General features: G+C 40.6%; 1 protein-coding gene across 1 annotated transcript in view; it reads left to right on the top strand.

Annotated features, from left to right (window-relative positions):
* The window catches only part of LOC149286963 (AF4/FMR2 family member 1-like), a 54,037-nt gene that overhangs the window by 13,664 nt on the left and 12,406 nt on the right, over positions 1–27,967 (top strand). The window contains exons 3-6 of the mRNA XM_089493577.1: positions 21,603–21,644; positions 22,324–22,410; positions 24,574–24,610; positions 25,747–25,798. Coding sequence (XP_089349703.1) covers positions 21,603–21,644; positions 22,324–22,410; positions 24,574–24,610; positions 25,747–25,798 — 218 coding nt within the window. The remainder of the gene's footprint in view (positions 1–21,602; positions 21,645–22,323; positions 22,411–24,573; positions 24,611–25,746; positions 25,799–27,967) is intronic.

Raw genomic sequence — 27,967 nt, 5'->3', positions numbered from 1 at the left:
TATCATATCCTACCCCAGACGACCAGGATGATCAGCAGCTCACCTCTCAAATCCTCAAATCCCTGCTTCAAGACATGAGGGAACAGCTCAAACGGGATTTCCAAGAGATTGCATCCTCTCTCCGCAAAGACATCGACGACATAGGTGAACGCACTGATCACCTAGAGAGGAAGATGGACGACTTTGCAGAAGCCCATAACGCTCTTTCCGACGGGTACACCACTGTACAGGCAGAGCTGGATGATCTCCGCACTAAGGTCATGGACCTCGAGGATCGGTCCCGCCGCAATAATATTCGGCTGAGAGGCATCCCGGAAGAAATCTCTACGGCAGACCTGCCTCAATTTGTTCAAAACCTCTTCCGATCTCTCTTGGCTGATGAATCCTCTTCGCCTGTCAGGCTAGATCGCCTTCACCGGGTCGCCAGACCCAAATCAGTCAAATCCAACTTACCTCGTGACGTCTTGACCCGGATCCATTACTTTGATATCAAAGACAAAATCATGCAGGCTGCACGCCGCAAACCAGAGCTACCCGAACCATTTCGAGATATCTTACTCCTAACGGATCTCTCGCAGCTCACTCTCCAACGGCGACGGCTCTTTGCTCCCATCACATCCATCCTAAGATCTCGACAGATCTCCTACCGATGGGGCTACCCGGTTCGCCTCTACATCCATAAAGACGGTTCCACATCCACCGTTACATCGCCTGAAGACGGTCTCACTCTGCTCGCCTCCTGGGGTCTTCACTCCGACCAAACGCCCTGCACTTCATCTTTAACCACCTCGCCTCATCGCTCTTCATCGCCAAAAAAACTCCACAGAACGTGGACGACCCAAACGAAACCGTGATAATACCGAGCATCTGTGTCTTCCATCGCTTGCCTCCTAGCAACACTCCATCTTCGCAACCTGGGACTCTCCTGCGCTTGAACTTCCACCGGCTCCTTCTCCCACCTGCCCTGCGTACCTACAGCGCTAGATAGTGCTCGATCCCGGATTCGGCTGATTCCCCGTCTCCCTGCAAGACTGCTACGCGGCACATAACTGTATGGTGGATCGTTTGCCTTCGATCGTGTCTTCCGTTCCGGGACTCTATCCCTTCACCGCTCAGCTAAGTGCCTTGCCAGCTCTAAAACTGTACCTACTGTGTTTACCTCTGATGGGGAGCCTTACCCTACACATTTTATTCCTCATGTCCACTCGCCTTAGTTCTCGGGCCCGATAACGGCTCTCTCCCCCCGACCCTTTAGTGCTACCCACAGCGCTGGCACTCACACTGACTCGTGAATTCATTTGTTTTTGTTTTCTCAAGTTAATTTGTTATATGTATAGTTCTTTTTTGTTTTTGTTTTCTTTATTGCATCACACCAATGGCACACCACACACTGGTCAGGCGCAGCTCACCTCCATGAGATTCACTTTATACTCTCCTTTCCTTATTTCTGTTGTCCTTCTGTATGCCTTTCCTGTGGGTCCTGAGCATACATCCAATCCGCCTTAGCTTCACCTTCAATTTCCTGACTTGTCCACATGGCCAGTCTTAATGTCTTGTCCCTAAATGCTAAGGGCCTTAATTCTCCCCACAAGCGTCATCTTTTATGGGAGGAAGCTAAATCTTCAAAAGCAGACATACTCTGTGTACAAGAAACGCATTTAAAGAAATCTCCCAACCCGTTTCTTTATTCAAAGTTCTTCCCCACACAATTTCACTCCATGGCTTGTTCTAAAAAAGCTGGAGTCTCCGTTCTCATTTCCAGACGCCTCTCATTTACACTCACTCATAAGCTCCTGGACCCACGGGGGAGGTATGTCATCCTTAATTGTACTATTAATTCTGTTGAGTACACAATTGCCACATTCTATGCTCCAAACTCTGGCCAACTGACCTTTTTTCGCTCCTTCTTAGAAAAACTCGACCGACATACGAAAGGCCAACTTCTCCTATGTGGCGACCTTAATGCCGCTCTGCACCCCCCCTTGGACACCCTCAAACCCCGCAACTCTCCCCACACGCAACACTCTCTACGCCTGGGCCACGACTTAACAAATCTGCTCCACTTACATCGACTCTTTGACTCATGGCGTGTTTTTCACCCTTCCGATAGGGACTATACCTTTTTCTCCAATCCACACAAATCATACTCCCGTTTGGACTATTTTTTTTTAGACAAGCTCTCCCTTCAGTTGACACTTTCCTGCCGTATAGGCACTATTTCCTGGTCCGATCATGCCCCAATAGTACTCACAATAAAACTGGACCACCCAATAGCAGGCAAAGGCTCATGGAGACTTAATGACACACTCTTACATTCTGACGCTCATAAATCGCAAATTCACTCCCATCTCACCCAATATTTTCAAGAAAATCAGTCTCCTGACGTCTCTATCACCACCCTCTGGAATGCCCATAAGGCGGTCATACGAGGTAGACTCATTAGCCTGGCCTCTCATGTCAAGAAACAAGCCGCACTTTCTCGAGACACCCTTCTTCTAAAACTTTATGACCTGGAAACAACTAATAAACTATGCCCCACAGACTCTCTCCTCGCTCAGATCAAACGTCTCCGGCTTCAACTGGCCGACCTTAACTCCCAACGCACTTCCTACATGCTTATGAAGCTTAAACAGAAATTCTATGCCAAAGGCAACAAGGCAGACACTCTCCTTGCCCGTAAATTACGCCACGTCCTGGCTCTGTCTAGACCCCCACACATACGTGATCGGACCGGACGAAAAATCTCTAATCCAGCTCAAATGGTAGAGGTTTTCGCAGACTTCTACACTCACCTATACAACCTCCAAAACACGCCAACATCTCCTCATCCCACGCCCGCTGACATCACTTCTTACCTTTCCACAGTCACCCTCCCTTCCATATCCCCAGACGTAGCAGAGAGCATCAACACTCCCATAGAACTCCGCGAAATCGAAAGAGCAGTAGCCCAACTCAGGAAAAATTCTGCCCCAGGCCCCGATGGGTTCACTTCCTTCTATTACCGCACTTATCTCTCCACATTAGGCCCTTTTATGTTGACCCTCTTCCGCTCTTATATGTCCTCTGGCTTAATTCCCTCAGAAAACCTACGTGCCCATGTTGTTACAATACCCAAACCCAATAAGCCCACAGACACTTGCTCTAGTTATAGACCCATCTCCCTTCTCAATAATGACGTTAAAATTTACGCTAAAATTCTTGCCAACAGATTAAGTCCTCTTCTCCCATCCCTATTACATACCGATCAAGTGGGTTTTGTCACAGGGAGACAGCCCTCTGACAATACCCGGAAATTCATCGATGTGATCTGGGCAGCTAATCGCCGCAAACTCCCCACACTGTTAGTATCATTCGACGCAGAAAAAGCCTTTGATAGGCTCCATTGGCAATTTCTAGCAGCGGCCCTCAATAAATTTGGCCTTCCCCCCCTATTCATTCAAGCTGTCTTAGCCCTTTACACCTCTCCATCAGCCTGTATCTCCATGTTAGGCTTCCTGTCTCGCCCATTCCCAATCACAAACGGAACCAGGCAGGGATGCCCTTTATCCCCCCTCCTTTATGCACTCGCACTCGAACCACTAGCAGAGCATATTCGTATGGACCCTCTTATATCAGGCTTCCCTATGGGCTCCGGTCCCCCTTGTACCCTCGGTCTCTTTGCCGACGACGTATTGGCCTCTATCACCTCACCCATGGTTTCCTTACCTGCGCTTCTACGCCAGTTTGATATTTATGCGGCGGTCTCCTACCATAAGCTCAACATTTCCAAAACACAAGCCCTATGCCTTAACATAGACCCATCCCAAACGCGAACCCTCTCCACATTTTACTCTTTTGATTGGCAGTCAACCTCCCTAACCTATCTGGGCATCCAATTGACCAAAACCGTAGAATCCCTTAACACTCATAACTTACTTTCTGTTTGGCGACAAGTCAAACTGGACATATTGCGTTGGCGGAGCTACGAACTATCGTGGCTAGGACGTATCAACGCGCTAAAAATGACTGCACTCCCTAAACTCTTATACGTTCTACGCACTGTCCCTATCCAACCCCCCCCCTCTCTACTGCACTCCATACAATCATACTTCATAGACTTTACTAGACTTAAAGGCAAATCACGCGTGGCAAACAACACTAGATTCTCTCCCAGACTTTGTGGTGGGCTAGGGATACCACACATCAAATCATATCATGAGGCATGTATTCTATCTCCGATCTTGATGTTTCATGCCTCCTCCAATGCACCAGCCTGGATCGCCCATGAGAATGCTTATACCTCCCCTCACTCCATTCCACAACTTCTGTGGACCAAACGTACATTACATCCTCCGTTGCCCCCGCTTCCCCCCACTACCTCATATATGCTCACAATTTGGTCCAGACATTTGCGACGATTTCCCTCCTTGGCTCGACTCTTTCCCTTCACCCCCTTAGAGATACTTGACCTCATGGTCCCTGATTTGCATATCTCCAGCTGGCGGCGCCCGACCCTGCGAACTCTGGGTGACCTGTACCATAATGGTAGCCTGAGACCCTTTGCACATCTCACTCAAACACACGACATTTCGCATCGCGACTTTTTCAAGTATTTGCAAATACGACATGTCCTTACATCTTCTACTTCCCCGATGGCACCATCCCAATACGAACTGCAACCTATTCTCTCCTTGTTCCGCTCGGCTCCAGAGATAAAAGGAGCAATCTCCCGTTGGTATTCTTTGTTAGTTTCTAGTTTCTACGCCGACAAACTCCCACATATGCGAGCCTGGGAGAGAGAACTGAACCAAACTTTTCCATCTGATTCCTGGCTGGAATCGGAAACGATGATGAGAGGTGTATCCCATTGTTTGAACCACTTAGAATTGCAGAAAAAGGTGAGCTGCCGTTGGTATCTAACACCATCTCGATTATCCCACATGATCGCTAATTACCCTAAATCCTGTTGGAGAGGTTGTGGTCAGGAGGGCACCATGCTCCATATGTGGTGGTCGTGCCCGCTGTTGGTACCTCTATGGCTTCAGATATTTTCCACCATACACTCTGTTCTCCGCATCCGTCTGGAGCCCAGTCCTGAAACCGCTCTTCTCCATATGTTTCCAGATCCTCTCCCTACCTCCAAACGCAAACTGATAATACATTTTTTCCTGGCTACGAAATTATGCATTGCGAGATGTTGGAAAGCCAACTCTCCCCCACTACTCACGGAAGTAATTTCGACTATTGACCATCACAGTGTCCTGGAAAAGATGTCTCACAACGCCTCACACACGCCACTGCAATTCCAAAGGGTCTGGACGCCATGGCTCCATTATGACACCAGGGCGCTGACTGCCCCTTAACATTCTCTGCACCCATACTATACCGTGTCTCTCTGCCCACACATACATCGGCCGCGCCTGACCAACTTTCGCCATTGCACATGCCGAGTCTTACCACTCGATGTACGCGTATTGGGGATCTTTTTCTCCCTTCGATGTCCTCTGCGACTAGGTCGCCTGTGTGCATTCCGCTGCTCTCTAGATCTCCGTTCCTTTCGGACCTGCATCACGTACTTAATTGTGCCATTATATATGTTCTGTTGGAATGTACCTTATGTTTTAGGTTCTTGTTGAATTTTTATTTATTTCTCTTTTTTCCTTCTGTGAGCACTTTATCTGCATCAATAGAGGCGTTATCATCACGTCTTTATCGGCCTTCTTCCTAACGCTGCTCACTTGTTATACATAAACAGCAAAATCTCAGATCCTACTCTTTACATTGTTACGGCTTATACATCATACGATTTCCAAGGTTTCTGTGTTTACCACGACTTACTAATGTCCAATTTTTCATCCTCGGGATGATGTACTCTGTAACATTTTAACGAATGTCTTGGAGTCTGTACCGATGGTTCTTGCTGTATTTGCCCTGTTCACTCGGATCTGAATAAAAATTTTATTCACAAAAAAAAAAAACATTGGGTATTTCTAAACTCAGGACAAGTAGTAGAATCTATTTGGCTAGTTTTTTTACTTGCTTTTTTAGGTGAGTAAAAGATTTTTCAAATAAAAGTCATAAAATGTGTTTTTCTTTCAATTTTTCACCATGTTTTTTTTATTTATTTTTTTTATAGTAAATAAGATGATACGATCAAAATAATGGTATCTGAAGAAAGCCCATCTTGTCCTGAAAAAAAACAATATATAACTTATGTGGGTACACTAAATGGGTGAGGAGAAAATTACAGCTGAACACAAGCACCACAAAAGTATTAAAACAGCCTCGGTCCCACAGGGTACAAAAAGAAAAAACGAGCCCGGTCCTTAAGGGGTTAAAAGCCAAGCTGACTGCTGTTTCCTTTGTCTGTGCAGGTGAGCTGCAGTTTATGAACACTAATCCCGGTCACTGTAAATATTATTAGGTATTTGTCCCATAATGTCTCATTTTATCTTTATGGCCTGTTTGAACATGATCTGTTCTGAGCTGGGGTGGAGTAGCGTCAGAAGCTAAGTCACTGACTGTAGTTTTCTCTGTCAAGTGAGTAAGTAAACTAAATCCTGGATAACCATTTTATGCTGTAGGTTACATTCCTAGTTTCCTTTTACCTGTTAAATAATTGACCATCTTTTAAGAGTATGTATGGCAAGGTTAATCCGCCATTCTATTTTTCATTTGTTTATGTACAAGCAGGAGCATAACTAGAAACCACAGGGCTGGTTGTCTGCCTTCTCTGTCCCCCCCCCCCCAACATATACACTCTGGCACACATATGTAAACGCACTTACACAAATTAAACACACTTATTAATACACACTAACACATGTACACCTTCATTCTGAAACGCACCCATGCTCACATTCGCACTCACACACAAATATGCATTTAACCTCATCGCAAGGCTGGAGTGTGGGTAGTGGCATGATATCACAGATGATCCACCCCAACTTTTTTGTTTCGCTTACATACACCAAGCATGTTAGACATTCACAGTTTGCGGCCACGACAGAAGACGTGTGCGAGTCGCCCAACATAGTCACTGGATCGGAAGCACTAAAGGAGTTGAGTTAGGGTCATCTGTCGCTTACTTTAAAGTGAGGTGCCTTTTTGAACAAATTGTGTGTGTAAAATAAATAAATAAATAAATAAATAAATAAAAATTTTACTCCACCAGTTCCACCAACACACTGGTATTCTTCCAGGTGGTAACTGTGTGAACACACAGGGTGTGGCACTGTAAATAATTATACTACATGTACAAGAACAGGGGAAGCAGCAAGCAAACTAAGGTTGTACGTTGCCAGTGAAGAAGACAGTCGATTTGATGTGCCAAAATTTAAAGTTATTAACAATAAAGAATCTAGTGTTTCAGGCTGGTAAATATCTTCAACAGGCTGGATTTTGTCTCTAGTCTGGTGTTTCTGGGGACCACCGAGAAATGAGTCCATGTATGGCCTGCCAATATAGCATGCAAACCTCGTTACCAATGAAATTGTAACCTTTTGTATTTTATTTTTTAACTTTAGTTAGATTTCTAATTTAGATGATTTAAAGTGGTCTTCATTTGGTTGTTTTTCCCATCAATGTCCAACACCATTAATTTACATGTCAGCTACAAATGAAAATGCTACCCAGGTTCATAAAGGGGTGTGCAAATACTGTCCTTGCAGTGTTGCGGTGCCTGTGTTCATTGTGGGATATAGAAAAACTGTGGCATGTTTGCACCCCCTATAGAGGTCTCTTTAAATTTCCACTATGTCCCTTTTGAATCCACCCATCTGCATTTTTTGCCACCCCCCAGTTACTTCCCATTCTCAACATTTATGGACCAGTCACCTTCAGTGCTGTCTGGCAAAGGCTGTGAGTGGGGGGTTATTCAGACCTCTGTGCATGGAAACCACTCCCATTGTATTCAGAGCACTTTTTTGCCGCTGATTTAAGCAGCCAATCAGTGGCAAGAATAGTTGGACCACAGGTAAGTGTGTAGAATACATTAATATACATTTTCTTTATTGTCCCTGATAGCGCTACTAAACTGTCCCTTAAATGACTGGAGTTGTGAAGCGCTGATACAGCATTGTTTTTGTCATGGCTTTACTCCTTACATTAATGGCATGATTCCAGCAGTAAATGTCTGTAGGCATATTCCATGTGTTGCAAGCAGTCAGCACCTGATAGTGAACATAGTAGGTGGGCCTTTGAAATTCTAAGGAACTAAACTGGTTCTTTAGGAATAATCTTTTTTTTTTTTTTTCCTCTTAAAGGAAAAATCACTCTTATCACTAAATTATAAAAATTACACTGATTAAATTAGGCAAAACCTAAATGCATGGTTCCAACAAACATTCCAACTTTAGTTAAAGCAGTATATTATTTTAGTGTTCTTCACCTGGCTTTGATTTCCCTTATTCTGAGGTGTGATGGTGATACCATATATTTGTATTTTCGTCGAACCCTTATTTGAGGACTAGCAACCTTATCCTTTTGGCATTTGCTCAGTGTTTCTGTGGTCTATAGTCTGCTTCACCCTGCCCATTGGAATGACCTGAACTCTGTCATTAGTGAAAAGAGACCATTGGAAGTATGTGCATGTATAATACACTACGCTGTGCTGCTGCTGCTGCTGCTGCTACCACTAAAAATGAGAAACAACTCTGAATAAACTTTCAAGGAACACTCCAGTGTCCTTTTAAATTACTTGCAAGTACTTTCATGTGCATTCATTTAACCCACAAGAAATACTTACCCTGGGGAGAAGTTGCAGCTCCTCAGCCCTAATTGTTACACATTTGGTGTAGTTGTACAGTAAGGGTGGTGTTTGGTGCATAAATAGTATATATAGTTTTCCATCTTAAAAATGGTTATGTGAGCACCTTTGACAAACAGCGCTACACCCAGAACAGCTGATGTTCTGCACAGCATTGTAACTTTGTAGGATTGCAACCTTCAGTCACAGCAATGCGATGATAAAGTAATATACATGAATCCTATGATTCACTGGAATTGAATAGACAAAATGGTTAGTTATACATCATTTTGTTCAGGAGAAGTAGGGCCTTTTTAAAATCATAGAAATATATAAAATAGAAAAAAAGTTTTTTTTCTAAACCCCACATTACTTTTTACTATTGACTTGAGTTTCCGTGTGGTGATTTCTTTGAGAGAGATATATCTCACAAAAGTGAGTAAACCCCTCGCATTTTTGTAAATATTTTTACATCTTTTCATGTTACAACAATGAAGAAATGACACTCTGCTACAATGTAAAGTAGTGAGTGTACAGCCTGCATAAATTTGCTGTCCCCTCAAAATAACTCGACACACAGCCATAAATGTATAAACCTTGGCAACAAAAGTGAGTAAGTGGAAATTGGGCCCAAAGTGTCAATATTTTGTGTGACCACCATTATTTTCCAGCACTGCCTTAACCCTCTTGGGTATGGAGTTCATCAGAGCTTCACAGGTTGCCACTGGAGTCCTCTTCCACTCCTCCATGACGACATCACAGAGCTGGTGGATGTTAGAGACCTTGTCGCATGAAAAGATATAATAAAATATTTACAAAAATGTGAGGGGTGTACTCACTTTTTTTGAGATACTGTGTGTGTGTGTGTGTGTGTGTGTGTGTGTATATATATATATATATATATATATATATATATATTTACTTACAGTGGAAGGGCACTTTTTTAGGGGGGGGGCTATTTTCTTATTTTCCTTTGCACTGTTGCAATGCAGTATTGCCGGAGATCCCTTTGGGAATCTTTCAAACTTGTTATACCAATGATGTCATGGGTCAATTTTATTTTATTTTTTTCATTTCTTTCATAAGAAATCTCCTCCTACTCTTCTTGATCTGCTTGTGCTGATCATGTTGTGATCAGCAAGCAGCCTTCCATATTCCTGCATTGTAAATTGCAATCAGCCAGCAGGGGGAGCAATGGGAGAGTCCAGCAGGGTCTAGAAAGACCCTGCTTAGATTCTCCTGTCCTCAAGTACACTTTGGGTGGGTGTCAGCAGCGACACCTACAGGAAGTGAATGCCTGATTGGGCATTCCTTGAATGAATGTGTAACAGTGGCTTCTGCGGACAGGGGAGAATCCGGGCTGTGGCTGCCTCTTTTCATAATGCCATACTGTATTTTTTACTTCCGAGGCTGTGTATATGGGATCTCCTAGGGGCAGAGCTAGCTTTGGATGGGCTCAATTGGCTGCAAAATACATGTAAAGTGGGTTAGAGCCAAATATCCTTCTAGTATTCCCAAAGGCCTGGTAATTAACTGGGATCCCTCAGGGTTTAACTGATGCGTACTTATGTCTGTGTGCAACATTGGTCCCACCCAATGCCGACAATGATTGTACAAGATCTCTTTTTGTATCTTTGCATGCGATTATGACTGAAATGTGCATAACCAGCAGTAGCGTATGTGATCAGCATTGCAGTTTATTATTTACCTTTGAATCTGAGGGTTTTGCTTTGGAATTGAGAACTGTAGGGTTTTGGGGTTTGTTTGTTTTTCTTCCCTTTTTTTCCTTTGCATGTCTGTGTAAATCGGCTTCATTAGGTTTGATTACAACACTCTTATTCATACTGTTCCACATGCCGTAAGAACATATTTTTTAACCTTGTTTCAGGCACCGTTTCATTTCAGAACCTTAGATCGTATAAAATTAGAATTTCAGTCTGCTAAGAAAAGCCATTCATATATTATGTAACAACATCACTGTAAACTGTACAAAGCTTAGGTGTAATGAAAACTCATTCCGTAGAAATCTACTGTGCCCAGCCGACTCCTTGACCTCTATTTAATGCTCAGAAGAAGCCGAGCCACAAAATAAAGTGAGAGTAAAGCGGACATTGGTCATGCTAATTATTTGTAACATCGTATTTAGTGGAGTACAAATTGCCATCACTAAACTTTTTTGTTTGTTTGTTACAACCAAGGGTGCAAGAAAAACTTGCATTAAACAAATGTGTTATGAAAACATGGGCTTCACGACAACCTTACATAAGCGGAGTCATGTTTCAGGGAGTTTCTGTAGCTGAGAATGTGTCGGCGAGTGTGTGAATGCTTGCATGCAAGCATCGTACCTTTCTGTCTGTAGACAGTGTTGAGCTAAGCAGGTGTTTGCTTGTGAACAAAAGGAAAAAAAGCACTCGGTAAACTGTGCAGTTACTAAGGAAGTCTCAAGGGTGATGGTGCTTTCATCACCTCATGTCCCTCCCTCCCCTCCAGTAAGATACCTCCTTTAAAAAAAAAAAAAAAAAGACGAAGAAGCCTTCTTCCAAACTGACCTTTGGGGCATTCCCGCAAAATAGGTGTGTTATCTGCGTATTGGCCATACATCGTGTCTTCTTCACGCTAGTCATCGGGCTGCCGGAGGGACAGATGTTGCCAATTTCAAATATACAGAGGGGAAGGCAAATATTGCTAAGCAACCATTTACTTGAGAGAGCATTTTTAGGAGCACAGCCAAGGGAGTTATGCCTGGGAGCTCAGCAAGCCTTCTCATGGCCCTGCCTGTGCTAGGGAAGAGATTAAAAGTTCTTTCCTGTCAAAGCTGCCGAGCTGCTGCCAGAAGAAACACCGACCTGTTGACACTGATTAGGAGTGACAAGTGGGCTTGTGTGGAGACAGCAAAAGCTTTTGGCCATGTAGGAGGGAACTAAGACATGTTCACAGAGGTAAGTTGCAACGCAGAGTCATCGGACGGATGTGCTAGAACGTGCGGCCAGATGTAGCAGAACAGCACATCGCTTTTTTTATTTTTCCTTCATCGCTGTAAACTATTGATGTTTTCTGTGGTCCTGCTTTAAGGGAAACGTGCATTAAACAAAAACCCCATGTTAATGAGCGAAATAGCTTGCGTAAGATTCTGCCCCTCCTCCTGTATACACAAAGGTTTCTGGTATTGAACTGATTGGATGTTCTTTTGTTTTGAGTGGGTGGGTATTAAAAAACCCAACTTGCTCTTTATTGCATCAAACGTGGGTTCTTTTGTATACAATTCCGATTGCATTCTACATCTAAACGTGATTGTATACGTGTATTGTAAATGTATAGCTTGTGGTGTGAGTTTGTGTGTGTGTATAAGCATTTTTTGCTGGAAATACATAATGTGTGTATTATGTATGTACAGTGTTGCTTAATCTGCTAGCACTCTGTAAATAAAATGCAGTGTGTGTGATATATAAGATATAATATATATATATAATCATTTAATATATACCCAATTTATAGTGTGTGTGCATCTTTCTATCTATCATATGCACAATGTATGTATAAATTGGTATGCATCTGTGCAGTAAATGCCAGTCCCTATAGAATCCTCTGTACACCCTCCCCCTATTTCCCTACCCTCCAATAATCTCAAGGGTCGTTAGGCTTCTTTGGAAGCAATTAGTGGTTCATGTATCTTTTAGATTTCTGTGCTTTACTGTGGTGCAATTTACACTGTGTTCTGGATGTTTATTGATCCAATCTTATATCTAAACAATAATAATTTGTATATATTAATAGGGTTACGATGTGAAATGTCTCTTGATGGAGTGACACCAGAAAACCATGAGTTGCTTTATTAAGGTTTTTTTCCTATTAGGATACTTTAACCATGTCTTTACAGGCAACTTAGTTGCTCTAAAAAACAATTCACAACTTGTCGACTGGATACTGTTCCTTATTTTGACTTGTATTCACATAAATCCCAGATGAAACAGGTCCGTCTTTAACACGGGACAAAAGAGGCAGCTGCCTCTTATCCAGTCATTCCAAGGGGAACCAATTTGGTGGCCTCCAACACAAACCTGCCACCTCTCTCCAGAGGCAGACTGGATCGCGCACCATCGGAAGAGCAGGCCCGGTTGGGAGATCATGGATGTCCCTCTCACCAGCCCAAAGTAAATGGAGCGTTTGGCTGACCAGTCACCCACTACCAGCGAGCGAGCGAGCTAGCCTGGTCATTCCATCCATGCTGCTAGTGAGCATGGAGGTAGTGGGAAAGCAAATGCTTGCCCAGGGTCAAATATTAAAGACGGCCCTGGGCTGAAGAACAGCAAGGAACACATTGTGACATTGAGTTAAGATACCAAATACTGAATAAACAGTGTTTCTGTGTATCATTGTGGTTGTAAATTATTAATAACCCCGGATTTTAAGTTAATAATTACCAGTACAAAATGCTTTAATGGCACTGTTCTTGTTGAAGCGATGAAAAACGCATTTGTGTGTAGTTTACCTAGAAATATCATGTAAAATGTCTCTCTACACAGTTGTGAGGGAGTTTATTGGATGCTACTTTCTTTTTTGTAATCTTTTGTAATTTCTGTACAACGCTAGGGAGTGTGTTGTTGCTAAGCTCAACCTAGAGTCCAAGTTCATCGGGAAACTATTTTATTTTTAGAAAGCAAAGTGTATGCCATGAAACACAAGTGACCAAAACAAGCTTTCCTATGCAGAATCTTATATTGGTTTATTCACTAAAGGGGGATTTGGCAGGACAGTTGTGGTTTCAAATCTACCAGCTCACTATCCATTATGATTGGCCAACATTGGCCACACGGTTCCATGGGGGAAGAAATTGTACAGATTTAACTATGCATTATGGAGGGCCAGCCATGCTCTTCCTGCAGCTGAAGCTCAAGGGGGTTGAGTCAATGTTCTTGCCAATCTACCGCTAGTGAATAAGTGTTAGCGAGACAACATGCCCTCCATAATTTTAGCAGTGTGCTCATCACACACGTGAACACAAATTTTGGGGTCTGCAACCCTTTTTGGGAATGTTTACAGGCATTGGTGACAATGGGGTAGGAGAAACATTTGTGTTTAACCATGTTCAGTGGCGCAAGTGCACTGTTAAAATAATTTTGATTTACTTTGTGTGCATGTGCACTGGGGAGATGCCACATTGACAATTGGGTTGGATTCGGTGGCTCGAAAGCACCTTTTAAAATACGATATGGAGTTCTTTAGATGTATTACAAAATACGAGTGACCTTTTCTTTACAGCAATTATTTCAGTATCTTTTTATTTTGTAGAGTAGGGTTTGTGTTCTGTGAAAGCGTGTGCCTTTTTTCTTCAGTGGTTCACTCTTTGTGTAACCCGTAAGTTTTTGTGGTTGAATCAGAACTACCTGAACAAGTGACTTGACAGAACTCTGCAGTTCCCTGAAGCTAAATTGTCTTGTGGTTTGTATTTGGCTATGTGTTCAACAAACTTACTTGCTTTGTTTATTTTCAAGGCAAGGGGAAAGCAAGAGTAAACAGACGTACAGGTTTGATTTATGAGAAAATAATTAAACTTCTTTCCATAGGGGAAAGGAACATAATGCATTACAACAAAAATAGCCATGTATTGTATGCAATGCTTACATTCTAAAACATCTCATATGGCATTTTTTAAAATTTTATATTGGGGGGGGGCCAAATGCTAACACATTCCAGTCTTTTGACATTATTTGTAACAGGCGCAGAAGACAAACAATAATAGATTCATTAAGAGTGGCGACAATGCTCAAAACCTTAACGCAACTTTACATGTTGTATTACAAATATCTTTAATACTGGCATTTTTAAATATAGTAAGATATACAATCCCCTTTTTTTTTGTACAGTATCATTTTATAAGTTACAATGAAAGCATATACACATATGGGTTGTGATTATTGAACGTAAGTCATTGTGGCAGACTAATTCTAATATACACAACAGAATTGTGTAACAAAGCTGTACTGATACATGTTATGAAGTGAACATGCTTCAGCTCCTTGAGAAACTTCACAGAATGATAAACGGGGGATTGTCTACTGGGGTGGGTCAGTCTTATCGGGAAGATCATGCACGCACCCTCTATCCTCCACATTATTATACAGATTTTAATGCACACATAGTTTTTGCGAGAGTCCAAGGAGTGGATGGTTCAGAATGTTCATGCAGTACCCTTCCGTGGGACCTATTAGTATTTTTTATCTTTATAGCTCAAGTACTTGACCGCATAGAGAAAAGGCTTAAACCTTTTGAATAGATCTTCTCTGCATTATGCAAAGATGCTTTAACCTACTGAGCTTTGCCTTGACGGTTCGTGTACTGACATGTCCACTTGTGACATAAATGCTCCTGTGTACAAAGGAGCCAAGTGTATAGGAAAAAATTTATATCTCAAGACCGTATTATGTGCCATTGATGTTGGGTTGACGGCTTTAGTTTTATTTAACTAAAATTAGTGGTTAAGTGATCCCGGTGTCAGTAAGTTGTTCTCTCTAAGTTTGACAAAAAGTTTTATTCAATAAAGATAGAGTTGGGGAAGAACTGCAGTTTCGTTGGACGTCTGTTTTGATTATGATGGCAAACCTTCTGATCCTAAAAAAAAAATGAAAAAAAAAAATGTAAAAGACATAAGAAATCTCACTGATTCAAAAGAGTTGCAGCTTTTCCTTCCCTCTGCATTATATAGGGCCAGCTCAGCTCTTCTCGTATGGTTGTTAATGGTGCATATGATGAACACAGGGAGTTTAAACCACAACTCCTCCTGCAAATTATTCTTCCAACTCTTGCTTTAGTGAATAACCCCGAAAGAAGTTTGTCTTAATGTGTGTGCTTTTATTTTCTAAAGTAGACTGTTTATTCATATTGGCAGATTCTCTTTGCTTACTCTTCAACATTGGCTTTCGGTCTTTGTAACACTTAATAGACAGGTTTACCAAACCATGTGAGGTTGGAGGAAATAAAACTACAGAGAGAAGACATCTTTATATAATCAATGGAAATGTAAACAGAGCCTAGTGCCTGATAGAAACAACCCAAGAAGGTCATTTGTACCTTGCCCTGAAGGTTAATCAACAGAACTTGAAACTGTTTTTCTTCTCTGTTTAAAAGGTCGCTACAGCCATAATATACACTTTCATGCATATGATAGCTCACTTACATTTTTGTGTGGTCCTGCTTGCAAGTGTATAGGGGGATTCTGCAGAAAACTCTCCTCCATGCACTTGCCTTGCAGCTTGCAGAGGTTTGAGCCTGGGTATCTAACAAGACCCCCATGTGTCCATGTGCAGAAAGCACTTCCATTGATTTCAGTGAGCCAATTTGTGGAGCAAAAACCGTATCGCTGAGGGGATATTGCTCTGCAGCTTCTCCTAAAGCAAAGTAGCTTCATTTTTTTAATTTAACTGGTTCAAAAATGCACAATAAAATACTTGGATATTTTAATATGCGTTCTGCCATGTTTGTGGGCTGCACTGGAGTGCCCCTTTAATATGTATCACATCCGGTCATGTTAACCCATTCTAAGCTTCTTCCGTAGTAAGAGGAATAGAATAGTTTATTTAAAATAATGCATATTGGTATACTTCTGCATTGAGACTCGTGACCATGGACCTTTTTAAAGCAGGGAATTTATATGCATAGTGCCATCAGATTCCAGAGCGCTGTACAACAAAACAAGGTCCTCTTGCTTTCTGTTACCACATTATATAGATGGTTTATGCTTTTAACTTAAAGGGGCAGTAATTCCCATTGTTGGAATAAAGGTAAAGTTGTTCACTTCATTGTTCTGTGCAGTGTTTCCCCCAAGAAATGGCGCTCATTAATTCATCTGACTGCTTCATGACGTGAGTTAGGAAGCAGCACTGGGTCACACATTGGCGGTGAGCTTTAACACCTTCCTAGTGCTTTTCCTTTTGTTGTGGTTGATTCCATGTTGTGAACCATCAGCTTACTGTTAATGCTAAGGACACTCAAGTTCCAGCGCTATCGGAGAAAAGAGGGTTAAGAAAATCGGCATTTAGGTAACTAGTATGCTTCAAATGTGTAGGCACCAAAGATCATTTTACATATGGTGTGTTTACCATCAAACTTCATTCCTTTGGTTCCCTATCTGTGCACGTGTGTCTGTGTTTAGGTTACAACGGCTGTCAGTTGTACTTTGGCTACTTGGAAATTAGCTTTTGAAAGTCTGCTTAAACCTACAATATAAGCATAAGATTCCGCAATTCACTTTTTGTCTGTTTTCTACATCTGTACAACAGGAGGAGTGGATGGATCCAAACATCAGTAGTTATAGGCAATTATCTGCAGATGTTTACGAGAATCCCACAGCGTACATTTTGATGTTGAAAACATTGACTTGCAAAAATGTTCACTCGTTTTTACCGTAATAGTCCGCGCAAAGAACATAGTGCTTCATTCTGTTTATATCTGGCCGTGCAAATAAATGTGTAATATTTCTAAATGAAACCCAGCTGGTTTGCAGAAATAATGGGGAGAGTAAAGCACGTTAGCAGAGGAGGGTATGACACAGTTACAAAGGTTAAATGCATACAATTAAATTACATGGAATTATTGCCTGAAGTGGATTATAGGTAAATAAATTCATGTGATTAAATGGTTTCAGCGTAAAGCAGACCATTTAAAAGCCACGTTCACCAAAAAAGCCCTGAGTGCTTGCGGAACTTGCCAGAACTATTATTTGTTGAAGTCTAAAGTGTGGTCTGTATTTGCTATCCTCTTTGAACGCCATTGACTTTTTATTACATTTTAAGTTTTTTCACGTTAATAAATGTTCATGCAAGAATAGACTACCCGCACCTCTGTAAAGTTAACAAGACTGATATTTGACTATTAATTACTCATTGGAGAGTGTTACAAATATCCCAATATAATTATTTATTCAAAGGTTTGAATTGTAGAATTGAATTACTTTATGCAGTTGATTTTATCTAAAGAGAACGGTGTTAAATGTTTTTAGTATCATAATTTTGCTTTTACAACTACATGATGGATTAGACATGGCATTCTTTCCAAGTATCTGACTGGCACCCAAGTGCCTTCCAAGTCCTCCCCTGATGTCCTTTTCTTGAAGCTAAGAACGTCTGTGGGCTGCAAGTATATCGGTGTTATACACAGTAATGTAAATTTTAATTGTGGAACTAAAATGCACTAGTAATTGTCTAAATGTCTCGGTAAACTTGGTTAAATAGTTATCATATGCCCTAGCCACACACAGGAATTAAAGGGTGCCACCTGTCCCTTTCAAAGTGTAGGAGAGTATAAGCTAGAGAGACTGTGAGGTAACATGACCTTATATAGAACTGAAAATGATTTGCTTATATCATATATGGTGTACACGGTGTTCTGTTTTAAAGCCAGACAAGTAGAGCCGCTTTCAACTTTATATTTGTAGATAAGACTTTGTAATCATGGATATTCTTTAAACATGAGTGTCATTGTTTGATTTTGTGATAAAGCCTACCAAGTGAAGGTTTAGGTCTCAGTCCAGGGTCAGAAGGGATATGAATTAAGATTATGAATATCAAATGTTCTTTGTTCTAAGCTTTTCTTAGCTTTATCACACATTTACTTTGGCTAGGGTTGATGGGTTTTAATGGCTGTTTGGGCAAAAATATAGCTGAACGTTTAATGTTGACTTAGGCCTTATCTGTTACCTGGAATTCTATCACAATATGACAAATATACCGTCTTGTCTTGTTTTTCACCTTGTCTAGTGGAACAACCACAGCTGTATGATTATCAGTTCAGGCCTGTTTTCCACTTGTATGTTTTGCTGTTTGCATATTATTTTTCAGCAAGATTGCAATAGTGTGACGTGTGTAGCAGTCTAGTAAAGAAAAGCTTTCTGCTCCCTGGTCTTCAGTGAGCAGCAGACTTCTGAAGTTCAGTCTGATTGCTATATATATATATATATATATATATATATATATATATATATATATATATATATATATATATATATATATATAAAATCATATTTCCCCAAGTATAAGACGCTCCCTTGTATAAGACGCACCCCTATTTTTGGGGGCCGAAATAAAATAAAAATAGTACATAAAGTTATTGTACTGGCTGCCTGGGTATGATATCAGTGTGATTGATGTTGGCTGCTAGCAAGTGTTAACAATCATACTCAGGCAGCCAATACATGCACATCACTTTCAGCCTCCCTGTGCCCCCTACACATGGATCCATGCTACCACACACACACACATATACATACATACATACATACATTCATTTCCGCCCCCACCTTACCTGAACTGCAGATCTTCTGCTGCCGCTCGCCGACTTCCGCGGGGGCCACTGTTTCCCCTCTGCCTTGCTCAAGCAGGAACAGGAACTGAGCGGAGTCATGTGATGCGATGTGCATTCATGTGACTTCACTGGGTTCCTGTGCAGCCGCGGCGGATCAAGGTAACTAAAAAGGGGACCTGCTGCTTATTAAACGTATAGATGTGTTTGCCTTTGTGTTAGTTTTGTTCCTTATTCAGGGCTGGCCTTAGGGGTGTGCGACCTGTGCAACCGCACAGGGCGCCATGGTTGCAGGGGCGCCGGACCGGGACTTAGATTAAAGCATCGTTTATTTTTTTTGATGTTAAATAAAGTTTAAAAAAAAAACAACGATGCTTTAATCTAAGTCCCGGTCAGGGGCGCCAAGCGGTTGCTCGTGAAGTTCTTAGCAACCGCTCGGCGCCCCTTACTCTCCGTGACTCCGTTGCGGTACCGGCATCTAATGTTGAGCGCCGGACTATTCCGGCGCTCAACATGAAATGCCGGCAGAGCGAGAAGACGGATGCCTCCCGCTCTCACCGCAGGACTCCGGCAACAAGGTAAGTGTGGGGGGGTGTAGTTTGGGGGGGTAGTGAGGTGGGGCGCCAGAGGAGTAGTCCGCACAGGGCGCCACAACGCCTAAGGCCGGCTCTGTCCTTATTAATAACATTATCTGAAACCCGTAGTGTACTCTGTTGAGGAAAACGGCCAAGAGGGCTTGGTGCATTTTAGAAATTTTATTTTTTTTCTGGTTTTCAGGCTTCTGTAGACTACTGTTGTCTTGGGTTTATTTATTTATTTTTGTTTTAAAGATTTATTTGTTGCTAGTTAAAAAAAAAATAAAAAAAAAATGATATAGTACAACGAAGGGACTGAACCACTGAACCAAAAATAAATTCCCAATATTTAATTTGGTAAAGTATGATCTTAAGTAGCACAGGATATATCTTTATAAACGCCTTCCTGGATATTTGTTGGGTCATTTATAGGTATTTGCTTGAAGAGCTTGTGTCTACAAATACAGACCAAGTGTTTGTTTCATCACAAGCTGGTTCATCTTAAACGTTTCAGGAAATATCTGAAATGTTAGCAAACACAGTAGCTTTCACAATTTTTTTCCCAACATAAGGGCCCTATATTTTAAAGAAGCAAAAAAAACAAAAATGTCTAAACACATTTCCATAGAAAGATGTTCATGGATGCTAACGGTACAAGTACAGAAACAAAACGTTATTAGGATGTTAGCCATTTTACATGTCGTCTTGGAAATTGTTACGGTTGTGGTACCCTCTATGTCTGTCTAGGCTACATTTACGTGTTACTTTCCTAATCCCTTCACCTCTGTAGTGTATTCGCCATTGTTGAATGTGTGAGGCGGTTATTCAGGTGCCAATGTCTGCATAATCACATGCCACTGTGTTATGTGTTTGTTGTGTTAATCCTTTCCTGTTTCCTGTGCTTAGTAAAGTGACTATATAAACTGTACCGAGTTCCAAGTGTTCTCTTGCGTCGTTACTGGTGGAACGGTTCACGCACACACTCCTCTGCTTTCCCCATGTGGCACATCAGCTGTTAATTTGCTTCATGAACTCTTTGCACAGAGCTCATCATAGCATAATTCGTTTGTCCTTTGAGAATTATTTATCAAGCAGAAGGGTGTCTAACAGATGATGAATAGATTATTTTGTGAGGCTGTGCTTGTAATTTATAAGGCTTTTTTTCGTTTATGTTCCAATACATTTCCAGTTTCACTCTCAAAGTATTAAACTGCTTGCAGGCAGGCAATGTTAAAAATGTAATGCGTGATAAGTCAAAATATTGCTTTCTTTAATCATTGATTCATACCCATTTGACATATCACAAATAATGTACTTACAACAGTAGAATTGTGTTAAATCATGTGCTTTACAACAAGTCACAAAAAAGTCTCTGTGAAGCCCTTCCCCCAAAATATACCTCCAACCACAAATATTGTCAATGCGATGGAAAAAAAAGTTGGGTTTAATTAATGGAGCAAGATTTCAACAATGTGTACAAATGTTTTCCTGTCTGAGGTTTTCGGCTAACTGGGTACTCATCTAAAGGGCACCCTGTTTCCTGTTTTCGAAACAAATCTTTAAGGCTAGTCAGATGTTGGACACAGGTAATATAACCGTAAATCTTGTATATATTATACTTTAACAGTGTTGGTATTGACATGGTTTGTATGTTCTATCAATGTCACGTTGAAAACAAGAAGACTCTACCATTATTTATTTCACTTTATGCAGAACCTATGGACACTTCTACATGAGAACATGGTAGTATTGGCATCCTAACATGCTAGGAACTTGAGTTTTGCTATTAAGTTATCATATGACACTATAGATATAGACTATTTTTTAATACGTTTAGGCAATTGTTTACACTGGCATGCAATTAGCCACGTGGAAAGAGGCTCATGCCACACAATTTCTAATATTGTTTGTTTTTATATACACTGCTTTTGTAGTTAATGTAACTATATATATATATATATATATATATATATATATATATATATATATAAATATGTATTCTCTTTCAGACCATCACCAATGATGCACACTGTGTTGAAGAAATTTTGAAGGTCTGTGCAACTTTATTGCATTAAATATTGTCCGTTTAATACAGTAATGGATTTCTACGTTTGCTTACTACGCAACACACGTTAAATAAATAATTTATTTTATATATATAAAAAAAAAAAGAAAAAGAAATAGTGTTGGTGGTTTTTGCTGTTTCGTATTAACATCATAACAATCCCATGTCCTTCCTTGGGTGGAAAAGTTTCTGTATGCTATATAAGCTTGATTGGAAATATGATTTGTAATTAGGGGATAAATTATACTATAAATTCTTTATTCTCTATATATAATTGTATTACTAAGTTAGTTGACAAGTAATTGTTTAAGTAGCTACTATATTGGTAAAGTACTGCTCAAGCAAATAGGTAGCTTGGAGTTGACATTTAAGTTATGCAATTTCTTGAGAATGAGTGTTAACGCTAGTTTTTTTCCTCCATTGGAAACCTACAGAGGTATCCCTGCTACCTGAAATGACTAGGCTCCATCATTCAATTGAACTAGATTTCTAGAAAAGATTACTATGACTTTCTACACCTTTTTGATTACATAGTGTGATTGTTTTATAGAAAATTATTAATTTGTGCAGTTGATCATTTTAACAATGTTTCTTTATAGATGGTCAATTTAAATACGTAAAGTACATATCCAGAGCCACACATTTACTTGCTATTTATATTTTAGGAAATGACCCATTCATGGCCCCCGCCATTAACAGCTATCCATACACCCAGCACTGCTGAGCCAACTAAATTTCCCTTTCCTGCAAAGGTTAGTGCAATAAATCTAAAGTGCAAATGCTTCTTTGAATTGTGTGGGGGTTTTTTTCTTCAATGGTCTCCCTAGCTACACATGTATGTCTCCCTCTCCATCCATTGCACGTGCATTTCACACTCTTTCCCCAGCTCCTTATTCTCCCAAGGCCTTATAGTTTTTTATCCAGCTTACCTGTTTTTTGGTTAATTTCCCTAGTTAATGGCACTTAGGGTGATGTGATCCTCAAAATTAGACCAAGCACTAGCTGCATTTCACAGATCTTCTTTGTCTTGACTGGAATAATGCTCCTGTTAGCTTGATGCCTACCCCTTCGTTTTTTAGGCCCTGAAAGGGAAACCTTTAGACAATTCTCATCTGAATTGGCTTAAATTGAGTAACTTCCATAATTGCTAAGCATATCTGAAGTCCGTTCAAATATACTTCCAGTTTGCATTGAGAACTTGTCTATTCACAGAAAGTTGAATCTGTATGACCGTTTTGTTGGCAGTAGGAAACAAAATGGCTCTAATTTAACAAATTCAGCTGGACTCCTCAGGTGCAGGCCGAATAAAGCAAATAGGCTGCTAAATTTGATTGCTGCATATCAGTCAACAAATTGACAAGAAAACTGAAACGCAACAGAATAGAATGTTGACTGAGTAACTAGAGGAGGAGATAGAGCTGTTGAGTAAGCTCTCTTGGTCTACTAAAAACCTTTGTGAATAGACTATTGAAAAATTGAGTGAATATTTAAATAACAATGTTTTTGAATGACATCCTCTATAAAATTACCTGCTGCTCACAAACATAATTAAGTGAAATTTGCATCTAAAAACCCAATCTAGCTATAATCTGAAATAGATATACAAACCGATCAGCCATAACATTATGACCACTGACAGGGGAAGTGAATAGCACTAATAATCTTGTCAGTGGGTGGGATATATTATGCAAGTGAACATTTCGTCCTCAATTAGTAGCAGCCAAAATGGGCAAGTGTAAGGATCTGCGCAACTTTGACATGGGCAAAAGTGGGGCAAGGAAGGAAAATCGGTGGCCCAGACTCATCGATGCATGTGGGGTGTGAAGGTTGGCCCGTGTGGTCAAATCCAACAGACAAGCTTCTGTAGCCCAGATTGCTGAAAAAGTTAATGCAGGTTCTGATAGAAAGGTGTCAGAACACACAGTGCATCGCAGTTTGATGCGTATGGAGCTGCGTAGCCCCAGGCCAGTCATGTTGCTTATACTGACCCCTGTCCACTGCCAAAAGCGCCTACAATGGGCAAGCGAGCATAAGAACTGGGCCACAGAGCAATGGAAGAAGGTGGCCTGAATCACATTATCTTATCACTTGGATGACAGGGTAGTTGTGGGTTGCTTACCTGGAGAACACATGGCACAAGGATGAACTATGGGGAAAAAGACAAGCCGGTGGAGGCAGTGTGATACTTTGGGCAATCTTCTGCTGGGAAAACTTGGGTCCTGCCGTTCATGTGGATGTTCGTTTGACACGTATCACCTTCCTAAGCGTTGGTGCAGACCATGTACACCCTTTCATGGATGCAGTAGTCCCTGATGGCATTGGCCTCTTTCAACAGGATAGTGCACCCTACCACAAAGCAAAAATGGTTCAGGAATGGTTTGAGGAACACAACAATGAGTTTAAGGTGTTTACTTGGCCTCCAAATTCCTCAGATCTCAATCTAATTGAGTATCTGTGCTAGACAAACAAGTCCGATCCATGGAGGCTCTACCTTACGACTTACAGAACTTACAGAATCTGGTGCTAATGTCTTGGTGCCAGATACCACAGCATGCCTTCAGAGGTCTAGTGGAGAAGGTGTCAGGGCTGTTTTGGCGACCTACACAATATTAGGCATGTGGTCATAATGTTACGGCTGATCGGAGTGTGTGTATGTAATATATATATATATATATATATATATATATATATATATATATATATATCGCTAAATTTCCCCCATGTCTAAGGGCAGCAGTAATCACTTGCACAATATTTTAAATATAGAGTTGTTGGATTAGGTAGTCTACATGGTATTACTCAGGCCTGTATCTTGCTTCCTAAGAAATGTACTCCATTTCACTAATGAAAACTTTTCTTTCTTTCTTTTTTTTTCCTTTTTAAACCTTTACCACATTTTTCCTACCTCACCTCAGGAAAGTCAGCAAGTCCCATCTGTCAAAGTGAACCAGAGTGAGTGATAAACTTAGTTGTTTAAGAATACCCATGGCCTGGTGTAAATTGTGTTGCTTTCCCTAAATAACCTATGGGGTGAAAATGTATGTGTGTTTGTGAGTGTGTATATAGGTATAATGTGAATGTATAAATCACTTGTGTGTGTATAATGTACTTATAAGGTATATTCTACCTTCTATAATGTATAACTATTCACTCTGGCCACTCTTACTGTTGTAAATATGTTTATAAATGTATAGAAATATACAATTTTACGGCAGGTGAGCGCCGTGAGCGCCATCTAGTCTGCCTGTTTTTCCTGATGTAGTGGCATTTTCTGTATGTTTCTTGTATTTGAGTATAAAACAAGATAATTCAAATACCAAAACCTGGACAGGAAATACATGCAATCTGTTAATGATCGCAACTCCTATGAACTGCAATTGTATTTTGAAAGTGTGTTATTTCTGTTTCTACCATTATTTATTAGTCTTTATTAATAGTCTTACTAGAATTAATAATTGTAAGTCTTAATTATTGTAAGGGACCCAAAACCTTTATTAACGTAAATAATGTGTGAAACGGTTCTAAAACATCTCCATAATAAAATAAGAAAAAAGACCTGCGTTGAATTTTAGATATTAAAAACCTGTGTGTTGCAGTCAGATCCTGAAACCTATTCCTTGAAGGTGACTGTAACCAGAGGTGTCGCTAATACTGGGCAAAAGGGACGGCTTCTTGAAGCAGTTAATTGAGCACCTTCAAAAACCAATGTAGTCTGAAGCGGTCGGCTCAGACCCCTCAACTCACTCTTTCTACCTTGTGACCTGTGTACCACCTCATGTTGCAGGGTGCTGGGATATGACCTCATATCCTGGAGTCCAGCAGGAGGTGGCATTAGTAGCATGGTTTGTGTCTGTTATGTCCCGTGGTAAAAGACCCTGCCCCGATCCATTATGTTTAAATCAGACTCTGACTGTAGCACCCCTAATAACTAATGTTTTTTGATGGCAGTTCAGAATGACAGCGGTTTAGGTTTTAAACTAGGACTACATAGTGTCTGATGTGTTGGTACAAGTTCATAAGCTCTTGAAATATGCAGATAGTGTTATTCTTATGGGGAGAACATCCTAATTTAAATTTTTTTATTACAGAGCAGTATGACACCTCTTCAAAGGTGTTGCCAAGTCCACAGGAGGGAACATCGTAAGTGGATCTGTGTTTTTGTTTGTTTTGTTTTTACCTCTGTTTCCACGTTTTGAATTTATTTGGCATTTGTTGTATGGCTTACTTTTGAATAATCGACACTGTAATTTATCCTCATCAAGGTAATGAAACCATTGCAATTAAAAGATGGTTTGGAACATGATATAACAGCTAAGTTTTCTAGGTTCCACCAATGAAATTAAATTTTAACAATCTCAACCAAATGAGAGAAATCTTGTCCCACCTCCTTTGTGGTCCTATACAATAGTTTTATAGAAGGTGCTATAGATTCTGATGTAGATGCTGATGCCACTAGTTACATGAGTGTTCGCATTATATAGTTACACGAGATACAATAAAGGTGTTGTTCAGGGGTGAGCCTAGGCTTAGTGACGTCTGGATGCAGTTTTGCTTCAGCCCCAGTAGCACCCTTATCCTCATGTAACTAAAACACATCCACATACTAACATGCAAACTCACTCTAAAACTCTACACATAGACTCACTGACGCATAGACTTCACCCCCTTACAGTAACACAGACTCACGCGTCAACACCCTACAACAACACACTCTAACATACATTTACGCACGCGCTCTCACGCTCTCTCCCTTTTCCATCATCGCTGCAGCTCGCACAACTCCTTCCTCCCCCATCACTCTCTCATTGCATGGAGGCCTGTCTTCACTGCGTCTCACACTGGCGGTGCAAGCAGCTGCCTCTACTAGTACATGGTAACTTATGCATGTTACGTGACCCCACTGGGTGCCTCAATTATTAGGCTCCTGGATACCATGCGCTCAATGCACCCCTGGAGCTGTTCCGCTTAGATAAAACATTAATTCCAGTGTCTAGGATGCTAAGCAAATAACCTGTAGCAGATCTGTTAATTTACTTTTTTCCCCTGGAGTTTTCATGACCTAAAAAAAAAACCGTTTAAATGTCTCTACCCAAAAATGTGAACATGGTAAAATGTTCATTGATTAAAATATTTTTTGGAAGGAATTGGGCTTCCAAAAAGTACTCGAAGTTATGTTGCTAATGCTGCTTTGACTTAGAAAAGTGTTTAAATTCAGAAGACTAGGAGGAGCACGGCCATTTCGTTCACTTGAGCGATTGGCCAACATTCTAGATGAACTCCTTAAGGAAAAAGGCTTTTTAGCACCATTTTTGCCTATATTCTCTCCAACCCCAACCCTTCTCATTAATTGCACCCGCACACGTTTTTTTTTTGTTTTTTTTTCATGACAAGTAAGGCTTTCTTTTTAAAATGTCTGTCTATACCCTAATGCTATCATTTAGTATCGGAGAAGAAAATCTAAAAATCCTCATTTTCACAGCTGTGCTCATTATATATCGTACATAGAGTAAATGGAAAATGCACTGAAAATATATTCATTTACATGTTTTGAATTTTGAAACATGACATATGCCTGGAGCTGGGGTTTTAAAATAATAGTAAATACAACATGCTAGGACTAGAGCCTTAATAATGATCACATGAAAAGCAGCTTTTCTTTTTCTTTTTTTTTTTTTTGCAGCCATTTTATAGGCAACTTCTATCAAACACCCAAATCATACTATCATTTCTCAAAATGTACTCAATTCAAAGTTCCTAAACACACACACACACACACACACACACACACTCTCTCTCCCTCTCTCTCCCTCTCTCCCTCTCTCTCCCTCTCTCCCTCTCTCTCCCTCTCTCCCTCTCCATACACACCAAGGGACTAAAATGTATCTGCTGAAATGTTTCTTTGCTACCTTGTGTTCATCTGAAACACAAACAATATTGTAACCACTGCTTAGATAAAATATTGGGACAGGAGGACAGGACAATGTAACTGAAGATGGTACGATAACTCCTTTTTTAAAGTTATTTTAAGTTTAAAGGTTTTTTTTTTCCCTTTTATTTTACTTTACATACTTATATACTAATGTACTTTTAAGTTATGATGGGGTGAAATCTTTGCAATTGACAAAACTGCTTTACCTGGGCTTTGGGGATATTTCCAAATGTTTATAATGCAAATGCAGTACAGTTTTTCTTGCAGCAAACTCCTGTCCCAAGCTTTCCTATACACATCTCTGGCTTTGGTTAGGCTTTTAATAAGATACCCTGATTTGCCGTCAATCCAGTCAAACAACTTTTTTGTTCAGTAAGATG

This window comes from Sceloporus occidentalis, unplaced genomic scaffold (assembly GCF_023333645.1).
Source record: "Sceloporus occidentalis isolate IW3139 unplaced genomic scaffold, rSceOcc1.0.p SCAF_65, whole genome shotgun sequence".
Lineage (NCBI taxonomy): Eukaryota > Metazoa > Chordata > Lepidosauria > Squamata > Phrynosomatidae > Sceloporus > Sceloporus occidentalis.
The sequence above is the reverse complement of the archived record's forward strand: the minus strand, read 5'-3'. Positions and strand labels throughout refer to the sequence as shown.